Here is a 13,195-nt window from a genome sequence, read left to right as displayed (position 1 = left end):
CCTTTATTTAAAGCTTTTTCATCAAACTGGCCTTTTATTTTGCTGTCAGATGTTCCAGCACCATCCTGAGACAATTGCTGTCATTAGCAAGGTTTCCATCCAATCGCTGTCATTAGCTAGGTTTCCATCCAATTGCTGTCATTAGCAAGGTTTCCATCCAATCGCTGTCATTCGCTAGGTTTCCATCCAATTGCTGTCATTAGCAAGGTTTCCATCCAATCGCTGTCATTAGCTAGGTTTCCATCCAATCGCTGTCATTAGCTAGGTTTCCATCCAATCGCTGTCATTAGCTAGGTTTCCATCCAATTGCTGTCATTAGCTAGGTTTCCATCCAATTGCTGTCATTAGCTAGGTTTCCATCCAATTGGCGACAGATTTTCATGCGAATATTTAAAAAAATCGGCACAAAAAAAAGAACATGCGCATTTTCCCACTTTTGTGGATAAAAGGCTGTGCGTGATGACTTGGTGAAGATCAAAATGGGATTCCGTCGCATTTTCAACTCTACTGATGGCTTTGTCACTACAAATGTTGCGTTGTACAGCGAAGGTGCCCACTCTGGTCTTGACATGTGCTCTCTAGCCAACAGCTCCCAGATACAGTGAGGGTATAGCCTATATGATGAGATTATTACGGACAAAAGAGCTCGATTTTTATTTATTTGTCAAATGGCAGCCAAGCATCGATCATCATGTCACCAGAATAAGACCCTCCGATATTTATTGGAAAGGGGCATCAAGCTCATCAACTTGGACTTTCACCACCCTGCGAAGTTCAACATAACATATTTTCATCTGTAGCCTAATAAACTGCATGGCTTCCTGAGTCGTAGTGGGAGGACCGCACAACATGTCATCGCGTGACTCAAAGTTTACTGCTATATGATGGTTATTATATCAATATTTGCTCATAAAGGTGTTTCCACCGCCATTTCTCGCATTATGAATTTACAGAAACAGAAATATCCCACCTTGTCTATCGTATTTTGTTTATTTATTTTTTTGTCATTTAGGAGACGTTCTTATCCAGAGCGACTTACAGGAGCAATTAGGTTTAAGTGCCTTGCTCAAGGGCACATCGACAGATTTTTCACCTAGTCGGCTCGGGGATTAGAACCAGCGACCTTTCGGTTACTGGCACAACGCTCTTAACCACTAAGCTACCTGCCGCCTGTTTCCATCAGGCCTGTCCTGACATTTTTTTATCCGACTGGCATAAAAAGTTTGGATGGAAACCTGGTTAGTGTTGGTGTTATTCTCATGGCTGATGGAAACCTGGTTAGTGTTGGTGTTATTCTCATGGCTGATGGAAACCTGGTTAGTGTTGGTGTTATTCTCATGGCTGATGGAAACCTGGTTAGTGTTGGTGTTATTCTCATGGCTGATGGAAACCTGGTTAGTGTTGGTGTTATTCTCATGGCTGATGGAAACCTGGTTAGTGTTGGTGTTATTCTCATGGCTGATGGAAACCTGGTTAGTGTTGGTGTTATTCTCATGGCTGAGGTGTAAAACACACGGCCCTAATATCCCACATGTCAACACATGCAGTGTAAACATGATGAACTATAATGTACTGAGTTATGGACCTACAGTTCAACTGAAAGACACTATTGGAAGACGGTAGAACAGATCTTCACATGTTCATCAAGATGATCTGCAGACTCATTATCTACTTGGAATGTCAACAGATTCAAGTGTAAAAAAGTTTCACTAATCTCCTTCGACGTGCTGTAAAGCCATTACAAGCCAGCCGCTTGCAATGAGTCCAGATTTAGTGTTGCTACTGTATATTCCACTCAACTTTTCAGTGACCTCCAGAAAGTCAACGATAGTGAGACTATAAGCAGCTAAACAAGTGCAGCAGCTCTCAAACAACAGAAACCAATTCATCTCCAGTAGAGACCAGAGATAAGGTCTGTGTGTGTGTGTGTGTGTGTGTGTATGCGTGTGTGTCGAGCAGTCTAGCTCCGTAACGCAACACTGTTCTAGTAGAACCGATAGCGTTCTGTGAAGAAACCGTTAGAAATGTTTATGGTACCTACCTAGCGTAGGATAGCTCGTCTATTGATATTCTGTTTTACTGTGTATTAATCTAGTGTCCGTAGAATGCATTGCTTAGTCACGGAGGAAGTCCCCCTGCTTTTAGGGAGGTTTGCCTGGACCTTCTCCTGGCTATGGCCTCCTGCTTCTTCCTCTCAATCTCCTCCTCTGTGCATCTCCCTGTCATTTGGCTGCTGACAAACACTGAGAAACAAATAAGATTACATGGAAATAAGACTCTGACTGCGATTGAAAAGCTTAAAAGACAGAATGTGCCTACAGTAATTGACAGATAAAAAGCACAGACAATTAGTGTATCCATTTTCATGCACAAAAAGTTAATACATTCAAACATTTACTCAGCCTTTCCAACTTTGAAAAGACATCATTGAATAGAAAATGAAGCTATTCCATTCTAAAGTACACCTCCTAACCTCTCAGGGCCCTGACCCAATAGCCATCTCTTCACCTCCTAACCTCTCAGAGCCCTGACCCAATAGCCATCTCTTCACCTCCTATCCTCTCAGAGCCCTGACCCAACAGCCATCTCTTCAGTTCTAAAGTACACCTCCTAACCTCTCAGGGCCCTGACCCAGTAGCCATCTCTTCACCTCCTAACCTCTCAGAGCCCTGACCCAATAGCCATATCTTTACCTCCTAACCTCTCAGAGCCCTGACCCAATAGCCATCTCTTCACCTCCTAACCTCTCAGAGCCCTGACCCAACAGCCATCTCTTCAGTTCTAAAGTACACCTCCTAACCTCTCAGAGCCCTGACCCAACAGCCATCTCTTTACATTTACATTTACATTTGTGTCATTTAGCAGACGCTCTTATCCAGAGCGACTTACCTCCTAACCTCTCAGGGCCCTGACCCAATAGCCATCTCTTCACCTCCTAACCTCTCAGGGCCCTGACCCAATAGCCATCTCTTCAGTAAACTTGACCGTCTCCATTAGATGTGGTTTGTCATGTACTTGACAAGTTTAAAACCTGCCTACACTGGCTGACTATGGGGAGCTCTTCTCTTCAGTCCACTGGACTAGCTTGACTTCCAGCGATAAGTGGATAACACTTTGAGTAAACTTCCTGATTGGCCTTATGTACTGTTAGGGGCAACATTTAATGTAATATTGGAGCTAATCCGACAAGTGGCGGGGGGGGGTCACATGCACAAACAAAGCTCACCTTTGTTTTGCTTTTTTAGGGGGTAAAAAGCTCACCTTTGTTGCCGATGGCGTCCGAGTCCGAGAGATGTCTCTTGAACGATGATGCATGATGGGAATTTGAGTTTGGGAGGGTTCTTGCCGAAACTGTCCGTGGCATGACTGTCTTTGAGTTATCTGCTTGGAAGGTTCTAACTCCAAGGGATCCTAGGCCAAGTGCTCCCCAGCCTGGAGCACCCCTCAGCTGGGTAAGCTTGCCCAGACCCTCCCCACTGCCTGGATGGCTCTGGGACATGACTGTATGATGTCCAACCCCAACATTTCCTGCTTTCACTGGAATGTTCCATCCCTGAAAGTTCACAGGGGTGCTGCTCCTGTCCCCTGGTGCTGAGTTGGAGCGGGTGGTTGACTGTCTATTGCTAGTAGCACCTACAGCCCTATCCATAGTCATAGACCCCTCTCTCGCTATAGCCAGAGGGGCGGTTGGAGGGGCTTTCGGTTTGCTCTCTTGGACGTGGACCTCTGTGGCGTCCGTCGTTACGGTAGCGTTCCCGGACTGGGGCTGACTGTTGGAGATCCTCTCCACGTCGTCACACACCTGATACAGCAGTTCGTCATCGTCACCTTCATCGTCGTTCCACAGCGACTCAGAGTCAAACAGGGACTGGAGGTCCTCATCTGAGATGTCTTTGAAAGTGGAGTCCGTGGCTTGGGTGGGAGCCGAGCCCTGGGCCGGAGCAGTGACTGGGGCTGGGGTTCCACGTGAGGCTGGAGTTGTGGCTTTGCTCACCCCCTCAGCCTTCCCTTCTGCAGAGTCTCTACTGGGGCACCTAACCGCCGCAGACAAGCCGGGCCTGGGTCTCTCAGGTTGGGCCTCTCCAACAGTGAGGCAGGGTCTGGGTGCTTCTTTGCTTGTCGGAGCCATACTCACCTGGAAACAAGGGTTGGGCTCCAGCAGGAAAGTGCTTCTGCTGGTGGGCTTGAGTTTAGGACATGGCCCAGTGAGGACACCTCTGTTTGAGGGTTGAGGGTGTGTGCTTGTCCCCTTCCAGACAGAGTGAGAGTGCAGACCGGTAGGATTAGAGGTAGCAGAGGAGGGTGGGGGTGGAAGGGTCTTTTCTGTATCTGTTACCAGCTGTGTGTTGTCTCTGTCAGTGCTCAGAGTCAGTGAGCTGCTGGGTTTGGGGGCTGGCGTTTTCAGCCCCTCAGGATTCTGGGTGATCTCCAACACGATAGGGTCGTTGAGAAGGTCATCATCCTCCCAGTCAAAGTCCTCGTCTTTCGCCACAGTGGTCGTGGAGTTCCACTGTCCTACTACCTCTTCACCAGTACGAGCCGTAGGACCAGACGGGATTCCCCCGCCAGGCTTGACCTCCCACTCTTTGATGAGGTCATCAGCAGTGAGATGGCTGACCCCAACTTGAACCTTGACTTCCTGAGAACAGGTGGAGGCGGTCGACCCTTGGCTGAGCCGTCCGGTGATTCGCTGCGTCGGCCCGTCGAACAGAGCGTTAAGCTCCGCCTCTACCTGATGGGCTGATGACGTCATTATTGTCGGGCACTTGGGTTCCTCCCCGTACCTGTTGTTGTTGTTGTTGTTTATGGTATTGTTTGTGTGTTCAGCACTCTTCTTCTCTCTGTCCTGCTGGTGCATGTTGATGTCAAACTGCCTGGCCAGCTGCATCAAGTCATCCACTGAGCTTTTCCTGTGGAGAGGAGAGGAGAGGAGATATGAACAAGGAAGGCATAATAACTATATTGAGGAACCTTTGAAAAAACTAGTATAAGCACTAGCAAAATATCAGACTGCAAGAATGATCTGATAAAGATAATTACTGGAATAAGACAAACAACTATTGGAAGAGAAATAAACTTTACATCTTAAATAAAGGTTTTCAACTTGTCAACCTGATTACACAAGTGATTTAATATCATGTCTTAATATCATAATGGAGGGGATGGCTGCCATTTTGCGGGTTCCTAATCAACTGTGCTAATTTGTGTGTTTTTTCGCATTGTTTGTAACTTATTTTGTACATAATGTTGCTGCTACCGTCTCTTATGACCGAAAAGAGCTTCTGGATATCAGAACACCTGAACTGGACGAAGATATTTTCTTTAATGAGTCCGACTTGTAGGATATTCTGCTTCTCCAAGACCAGGCCCAAATCCAGGTCGTTCGCGTGAAGAAAAGACGGAAATACAGGGGGAGGAGATCGGGGTGGCTTGTGAGAATTTGTCGGCGAGTGGGTAACCCGCCTCTACCATCCGTTCTATTGGCCAACGTGCAATCACTGGAGAATAAACTGGATGATCTCCGTTCGAGCCTATCCTACGAACGGGACATTAAAAACTGTAATATCTTATGTTTCACCGAGTCGTGGCTGAACAACGACACGTATAATATACAGTTGGCTGGGTTTTCCATGCATCGGCAGGACAGAACAGCTACGTCTGGTAAGTCGAGGGGTGGGGGTGTGTGTCTATTTAGGAGGTCTCGAGGTATTGCTCGCCTGAGGTAGAGTACCTCATGATAAGCTGTAGACCACACTATCTACCAAGAGAGTTTTCATCTATATTTTTCGTAGTCGTCTATTTACCACCACAAACGAGCTGTATAAGGCCATAAGCAAACAGGAAAATGCTCATTCAGAAGCGGCGCCCCTAGTGGCCGGGGACTTTAATGCAGGCAAACTTAAATCAGTTTGACCTAATTTCTACCAGCATGTTAAATGTGCAACCAGAGGGAAAAAACTCCAGACCACCTTTACTCCACACACAGAGACGCATACAAAGCTCTCCCTCGCCCTCCATTTGGCAAATCTGACCATAATTCTATCCTCCTGATTCCTGCTTACAAGCAAAAACTAAAGCAGGAAGTACCAGTGACTCGCTCAATACAGAAGTGGTCAGATGATGCAGATGCTACGCTACAGGACTGTTTTGCTAGCACAGACAGGAATATGTTCCATGATTCATCCAATGGCATTGAGGAGTATACCACCTCAGTCACTGGCTTCATCAATAAGTGCATCGACGACGTCGTCCCCACAGTAACCGTACGTACATATCCCAACCAGAAGCCATGGATTACAGGTAACATCCGCACCGAGCTAAAGGCTAGAGCTGCCGCTTTCAAGGAGCGGGACACTAATCCGGATGCTTATAAGAAATCTTGCTATGCCCTCAGACGAACCATCAAACAGGCAAAGCGTCAATACAGGACTAAGATTGAATCCTACTACACCGGCTCTGACGCTCGTCGGATGTGGCAGGGCTTGCAAACTATTACAGACTACAAAGGGAAACCCAGCAGCAAGCTGACCAGTGACGCAAGCCTACCAGATGAACTAAATTACTTCTATGCTCGCTTCGAGGCAAGCAACACTAAAGCATGCATGCGAGCACCAGCTGTTCCGGACGACTGTGTGATCACGCTCTCCGTAGCCGACGTGAGCAAGACCTTTAAACAGGTCAACAGTCACAAGTGCGGGGGCCAGACGGATTACCAGGACGTGTACTCAGACCATGCACAGACCAACTGGCAAGTGTCTTCACTGACATTTTCAACCTCTCCCTGAACGAATCTGTAATACAAACATGTTTCAAGCAGACCACCATAGTCCCTGTACCCAAGAACACTAAGGTAACCTGCCTAAATGACTACCCCCCGGAGCACTCACGTCTGTAGCCATGAAGTGCTTTGAAAGGCTGGTCATGGCGCACATCAACACCATCATCCCGGAAACCCTAGACCCACTCCAATTCGCATACCGCCCCAACAGATCCACAGATGATGCAATCTCTATCGCACTCCACACTGCCCTTTCCAACCTGGACAAAAGGAACACCTATGTGAGAATGCTGTTCATTGACTACAGCTCAGCATTCAACACCATAGTGCCCTCAAAGCTCATCACTAAGCTAAGGACCCTGGGACTAAACACCTCCCTCTGCAACTGGATCCTGGACTTCCTGAAGGGCAGGCAACAACACATCTGCCACGCTGATCCTCAACACGGGGGCCCCTCAGGAGTGCGTGCTTAGTCCCCTCCTGTACTCCCTGTTCACCCACGACTGCATGGCTAAGCACGACTCCAACACCATCATTAAGTTTGCCTACGACACAACAGTGGTAGGCCTGATCACCGACAACGATGAGACAGCCTATAGGGAGGAGGTCAGAGACATGGCAGTGTGGTGCCAGGACAACAACCTCTCCCTCAACGTGAGCAATACAAAGTAGATGATCATAGACTACAGGAAAAGGAGGGCCGAACACGCCCCTATTCACATCGACAGGGCTGTAGTGGAGCGGGTTGAGAGTTTCAAGGTCCTTGGTGTCCACATCACCAACAAACTATCATGGTCCAAACACACCAAGAAAGTCGTGAAGAGGGCACAACAATGCCTTTTCCCCCTCAGGAGACTGAAAAGATTTGGCATGGGTCCCCAGATCCTCAAAACGTTCTACAGCTTCACCATCGAGAGCATCCTGACCGGTTGCATCACCGCCTGGTATGGCAACTGCTCGGCATCCGACTGAGAGGGTAGTGCGTACAGCCCAGTACATCACTGGGGCCAAGCTTCCTGCCATCCAGGACCTATATACTAGGCGGTGTCAGAGGAAGGCCCAAAAAATTGTCAAAGACTCCAGTCACCCAAGTCATAGACTGTTCTCTCTGCTACCGCACGGCAAGCGGTACCGGAGCGCCAAGTCTAGGTCCAAAAGGCTCCTTAACAGCTTCTACCCCCAAGCCATAAGACTTTAATTAATTAATCAAATGGCCACCTGGACTATTTGCATTGACACCACCCCCTTTGTTTTTACACTGCTGCTACTCGCTGTTTATTATCTATGCATAGTCACTTTAGCCCTACCTACACGTACAATTTACCTGGACTAACCTTTACCCCCGCACATTGACTCGGTACCGGTACCCCCTGTATATAGCCCCGTTATTGTTATTTTATTGTGTTACTTTTTATTTAAATGTTTTACTTTAGTTTATTTAGTAAATATTTTCTTAACTCAATTTCTTGAACGGCATTGTTGGTTAAGGGCTCGTAAGTAAGCATTTCACTGTAAGGTCTACACCTGTTGTATTCGGCGCATGTGACAAATACAATTTGATTTGTTCAAGTGCAGTATAGTAGTTCACTCACCGAGTGGATTTCTTCCTGGCTCTGGGCGGGCGTACCTCTGGAGTACAGGGGACAGCACTGTCCCCAATCCACTGGAGCAGAGGACTATCCACAGAGACATGCTGGGCATCCTGGAAAAGGAACACATGGTATATAACAGCTGGTTTGTGTGCTGTGACCAACCTAAAGATTTTGGAGTTGTGAGAAAAACCAATGTGTCAAGCATGGGCACAGGCTTTAGCCCCCAGTGCTTCGAGAAGTACCATATTTAGAATGTCTTCCTTCAAAGCAGTATCACATCCACTTAGAGTGTATATCTTTGCATCCACTGAAATAAATCAACACAGTGAAATGCAGTCTTTTACATTTTAATCTTTCTATATAACAAGGCCTTTATATCCACAGTAACACACAATGATTAAAAAACATGTCGGTGCTGCAGGCAGCCAGCAACTATCAATGGACCTCAGTGAGACGGTGAACACGTTTTATACACTGACCTTAGGGGCGATCCGATTAACGATGTCTGATATCTCAACAACTCTGGTGTTGCTGGGCCCTTCTGGAGAATAAGGAACAGTTAGCCTTCTGTTGCCACATTTACACCACCGGTCAAAAGGTTTACAACACCTACACATTCAACGCTTTTTCTTTATTTTTACTATTTTCTACATTGTAGAATAATAGTGAAGACATCAAAACTATGAAATAACACATATGGAATCATGTCGTAACCAAAAAAAGAGTTAAACAAATCAAAATATATTTTATATTTGAGATTCTTCAAATAGCCACCCTTCACCTTGACGACAGCTTTGCACACTCTTGGCATTCTCTCAACCAGCTTCACCTGGAATGCTTTTCCAACAGTCTTGAAGGAGTTCCCACATATGCTGAGCACTTGTTGGCTGCTTTTCCTTCACTCTGCGGTCCGACTCATCCCAAACCATCTCAATTTGGTTGAGGTTGGGGGATTGTGGAGGCCAGGTCATCTAATGCAGCACTCCATCATGCTCCTTCTTGGTAAAATAGCCCTTACACAGCCTGGAGGTGTGTTGGGTCATTGTCCTGTTGAAAAACAAATGATAGTCCCACTAAGCTCAAACCAGATGGGATATCACTGCAGAATGCTGTGGTAGCCATGCTGGTTAAGTGTGCTTTCAATTCTAAATAAATCACAGACAGTGTCACCAGCAAAGCACCCCCACACCAAAACACCTCCTCCTCCATGCTTTACGGTGGGAAATACACATGTGGAGATCATCCGTTCACCCACACCGCGTCTCACAAAGACATGGCGGTTGGAACCAAAAATCTCAAATTTGGACTACAGACCAAAGGACAAATTTCTACCTGTATAATGTCCATTGCTCGTGTTTCTTGGCCCAAGCAAGTCTCTTCTTCTTATTGGTGTCCTTTAGTAGTGGTTTCTTTGCAGCAATTCGACCATGAAGGCCTGATCCACACACTCTCCTCTGAACAGTTGATTTTGAGATGTGTCTGTTACTTGAGATGTGTCTGTTACTTGAACTCTGTGAAGCCTTTATTTGGGCTGCAATTTCTGAGGCTGGTAACTCTAATGAACTTATCCTCTGCAGCAGAGGTAACTCTGGGTCTTCCTTTCCTGTGGCGGTCCTCATGAGAGCCAGTTTCATCATAGCGCTTGATGATTTTTGCAACTGCACTTGAAGAAACTTTCAAAGTTCTTGAAATGTTCCATATTGACTGACCTTCAGGTCTTAAAGTAATGATGGACTATCGTTTCTCTTTGCTTATTTTAGCTGTTCTTGCCATAATATGGACTTGGTATTTTACCAAATAGGGCTATCTTCTGTATACCCCCCTACCTTGTCACAACACAACTGATTGGCTCAAACGCATTAAGAAGGAAAGAAATTCCACAAATTAACTTTTAAGAAGGCACACCTGTTAATTGAAATGAATTCCAGGTGACTACCTCATGAAGCTGGTTGAGAGAATGCCAAGAGTGTGCAAAGCTGTCATCAACGAAAAGGGTAGCTATTTGAAGAATTTCAAATATAAAAAATAATATATAAAATTTGGATTTGTTTAACACTATGTTGGTTACTACATGATTCCATATGTATTATTTCATAGTTTTGATGTCTTCACTATTATTCCACAATGTAGAAAATAGTAAAAAAAAAAAAAAAAGTAAAACCCTTGAATGAGTAGGTGTTCTAAACCTTTTGACTGGTAGTGTACATAGTCACAATCACTTTGGGCCACTAGCAGAAACTTTAAGTAGCCTATATGTAGGCTATGTGATCTGTGGGGGAATTAAACATGACCTCATATCAACTAAGACACCATCATGTGCTGGCTTTGAGAAGGAGAACAAAAAGATGGGTGGATTGAGGATGACACATGATGGTCTGATAGGTGTGAGTAGAATGAGTAGGAGGACGAATGAAGGAAAAAGTGATGTTAATGTTAAAGCTAATCAGCCTTCGCTCATCACGTGACTTAACACCACCATCATACCACTTCTAGCAGGAGTAGGTGATGCCGGGTCCCATATGATGTCTTGCAAAATATCTCCATCCCCAGGGGAATCAGCAGTGTTGTTTAAGCCCGTGTATCTGCCCCTCGCTCGCCGTTTGGGGGTCTCCAAATCTGGTGGGAACAAAATTATCTGTAAGGAGGTCGCTAGACATACTAGATAGGTGAACAACAACAACGGGTTCTACCTGGTCACACTGGCACACTATAGGGACGGCATCAGCGCGTGAGGAGCGACTAGGAGCTAATGCATTGCTCAATTATGTATTGTGCCATGTCATCGTGGAATGCTCTGCCACCAGAGGTTACTTAGGCAAAAAGTTAGTTTAGCTTTAAAAAAACAGATTAAAAAAACAAAGAAAACATTGTATCACAGCGCCTCTCCTCTTTCTAACGAGCTCATTTAACTGTATATAAGAATATGAATATGTATATATGAATAGTGTGTAAATCGTATTTTTGTTGTCTCTTGGTGTCTTTCTAATATATAAAACTCTTATTGTAATGTTGTATATATATGATGTCCTTGTCTATAACTGTTCTGTACTTAGTAATTTATCTGTACGTTTTATGTGGACCCCAGGAAGAGTAGCTGCTGCATGTGCTGTAACTAGCGGGGATCCTAATAAACTACACCTGGGGCGCGTTCAGCAGGAGGCAACGTTTTGGAACGCTCAGATAGAAATAGTCTGTGTAAATCAAACATGCCTGTGGCATGTGGAATGAGGAATCACATCAGCTATATACATGGCATTTCTATCTGCAATGTTCCGAGAACGTTTGGCAACTGAAAGTGGCCCTAGCTAGCTAGCTAACTAGCTAGCTAGCTACGTCTCTGGCCAGCTAATTAACGTTAGAGCTGTTTATCCTGCAACCTACACGCAAGTTTGGCCAAATTAGCTCGAGTCTAGCTGTTGTTAGTTACCCAACTAGCTGGTTAGCAAGACCTTTCCCGTGCACTTTTAGCCACCATCTTACCTTTAGAACGAGAATGTGGTGACTTCCTGACAGAAGGTGAAGATTGAGGTGTCAGTTTCTGGCTTTTACCCGATTTGTTTGTTGTCAACCTGTTTTGAGAAAGTTTGTAAACACGACTCCAGATTTCACTGAAGTTATTTGAGCCAGTGGGAGGGTCATGCTTTCTTGGGTTCGGCATATTTCGTCGTCAGTTTTCTTGTTCATCATTTGATGAACGGTCGATTACTTGCCCATTTAAACGCAAATTGAATCGTTTGTCATTATCCGATTGCTTATCTTTGTGGGTAAAAGTGTGCTGTGTTTTTGTTCAGCATGTACGCCGCCATGATGTTGTGTGACGTCACGCCAAATGCATGAACCTGATTTGTTAATAGCGCCTTACCAGCTCCCTCTACAAAACGGAAGTTTCCCCCAGACACTGAACTGAGGTCAGTTTTTCGATTTTCCTCACTTTGTGTAACATAAGGTCTATGGCAACTAGGATGTTTACTAGTTGTATTTACAAGTGATGCTGAAATATGTTAGAAAACGAACCTGCTTTGTGTAGCAGAAAGTTCACGTTTATTTAAGTTAATTTGCCATAGTCCATATGTATTCAATACATTGGCCATCTCACCAGAGCTCTCAAAATAAAAAAACAGCATTTAAAACAGAAAGAAAGTTCAGGACAATACATAAAATAGCCTAGTACAAAACAAGCCCGTGTCATGTGCAATCAGCCATAGAGTGAAACTTCACACTACCTGGTTCTTTAAAGTGATAAACCCAACCAATACCTCATTTACTTTTGGCACTTGAGCTGACTGTCCCGCATGCTATCAGCTTTGGGAAGTGATGCTCCACTTGAAGCCCTGGGGCCCATATCCACACAACGTCTCAGAGGAGGAGTGCTGATCTAGGATCACGTCCCCCTGTCCAAATTATATCTTATTCATTATGAGCTAAAAGGCAATACTGATTCTGGATCAGCTCTCCTACTCTGAGAGGCTTTGTGGATATGGGCCCAGGACTGTGTTTGCTCTGAATCTCTATGCAAACATGGTGGTAATGTGTCACTACCCTCATCACACTGATGTGGAGACATGACCCTGTCCTGACCGTACTGAGGTCCAACGTTGACTGCTAAGGGTCACACACTCTAACTGGGCAAAGTATCTTTAGACCGAATGTGTGTGTGTGTGTGTGTGTGTGTGTGTGTGTGTGTGTGTGTGTGTGTGTGTGTGTGTGTGTGTGTGTGTGTGTGTGTGTGTGTGTGTGTATCGGAGGGGTTGGGTACAGATGAAGACCAATTTCCATCTCGTATGGATTAATAAAGTATTCTTCTAGATCTAGTTTATCTAAGATA

At 45.3% G+C, this 13,195-nt stretch overlaps 1 protein-coding gene across 2 annotated transcripts; it reads right to left on the bottom strand.

Annotated features, from left to right (window-relative positions):
• Positions 1-1,003: 1,003 nt before the first annotated feature.
• On the bottom strand, positions 1,004-12,186 carry LOC311111077 (uncharacterized protein). 2 transcript variants are annotated; one of them, XM_084189075.1, is made up of 6 exons: positions 11,851-12,186; positions 10,855-10,986; positions 8,850-8,911; positions 8,371-8,480; positions 3,262-4,910; positions 1,004-2,243 (listed from the first exon to the last, which is right to left on the bottom strand). In XM_084189075.1, the coding sequence occupies exons 1-6, from the start codon at positions 12,026-12,028 to the stop codon at positions 2,119-2,121; spliced, it is 2,256 nt and encodes a 751-aa protein (XP_084045201.1). In that variant the 5' UTR covers positions 12,029-12,186; the 3' UTR covers positions 1,004-2,118. The 2 variants fall into 2 exon arrangements, with proteins under 2 accessions (XP_084045201.1, XP_084045202.1); XM_084189076.1 differs by having other exon boundaries at positions 8,850-8,908; positions 11,851-12,125.
• Positions 12,187-13,195: the final 1,009 nt, after the last annotated feature.

This window comes from Coregonus lavaretus, assembly GCF_964263955.1.
Source record: "Coregonus lavaretus genome assembly, contig: SUPER_36_unloc_1, whole genome shotgun sequence".
In the NCBI taxonomy this organism is placed as follows: Eukaryota; Metazoa; Chordata; class Actinopteri; order Salmoniformes; family Salmonidae; genus Coregonus; species Coregonus lavaretus.
The sequence above is the reverse complement of the archived record's forward strand: the minus strand, read 5'-3'. Positions and strand labels throughout refer to the sequence as shown.

Coding starts and splice junctions, on each gene's coding strand:
- LOC311111077 (XM_084189075.1), bottom strand. CDS start 12,028: ATGCCGAACCCAAGAAAGCATGACCCTCCCACTGGCTCAAATAACTTC. Junction 10,987..11,850: donor ACCACATTCTCGTTCTAAAG/GTAAGATGGTGG, acceptor TGTTCCCACCAG/ATTTGGAGACCCCCAAACGG. Junction 4,911..8,370: donor GCCAGGAAGAAATCCACTCG/GTGAGTGAACTA, acceptor TCCTCTCCACAG/GAAAAGCTCAGTGGATGACT.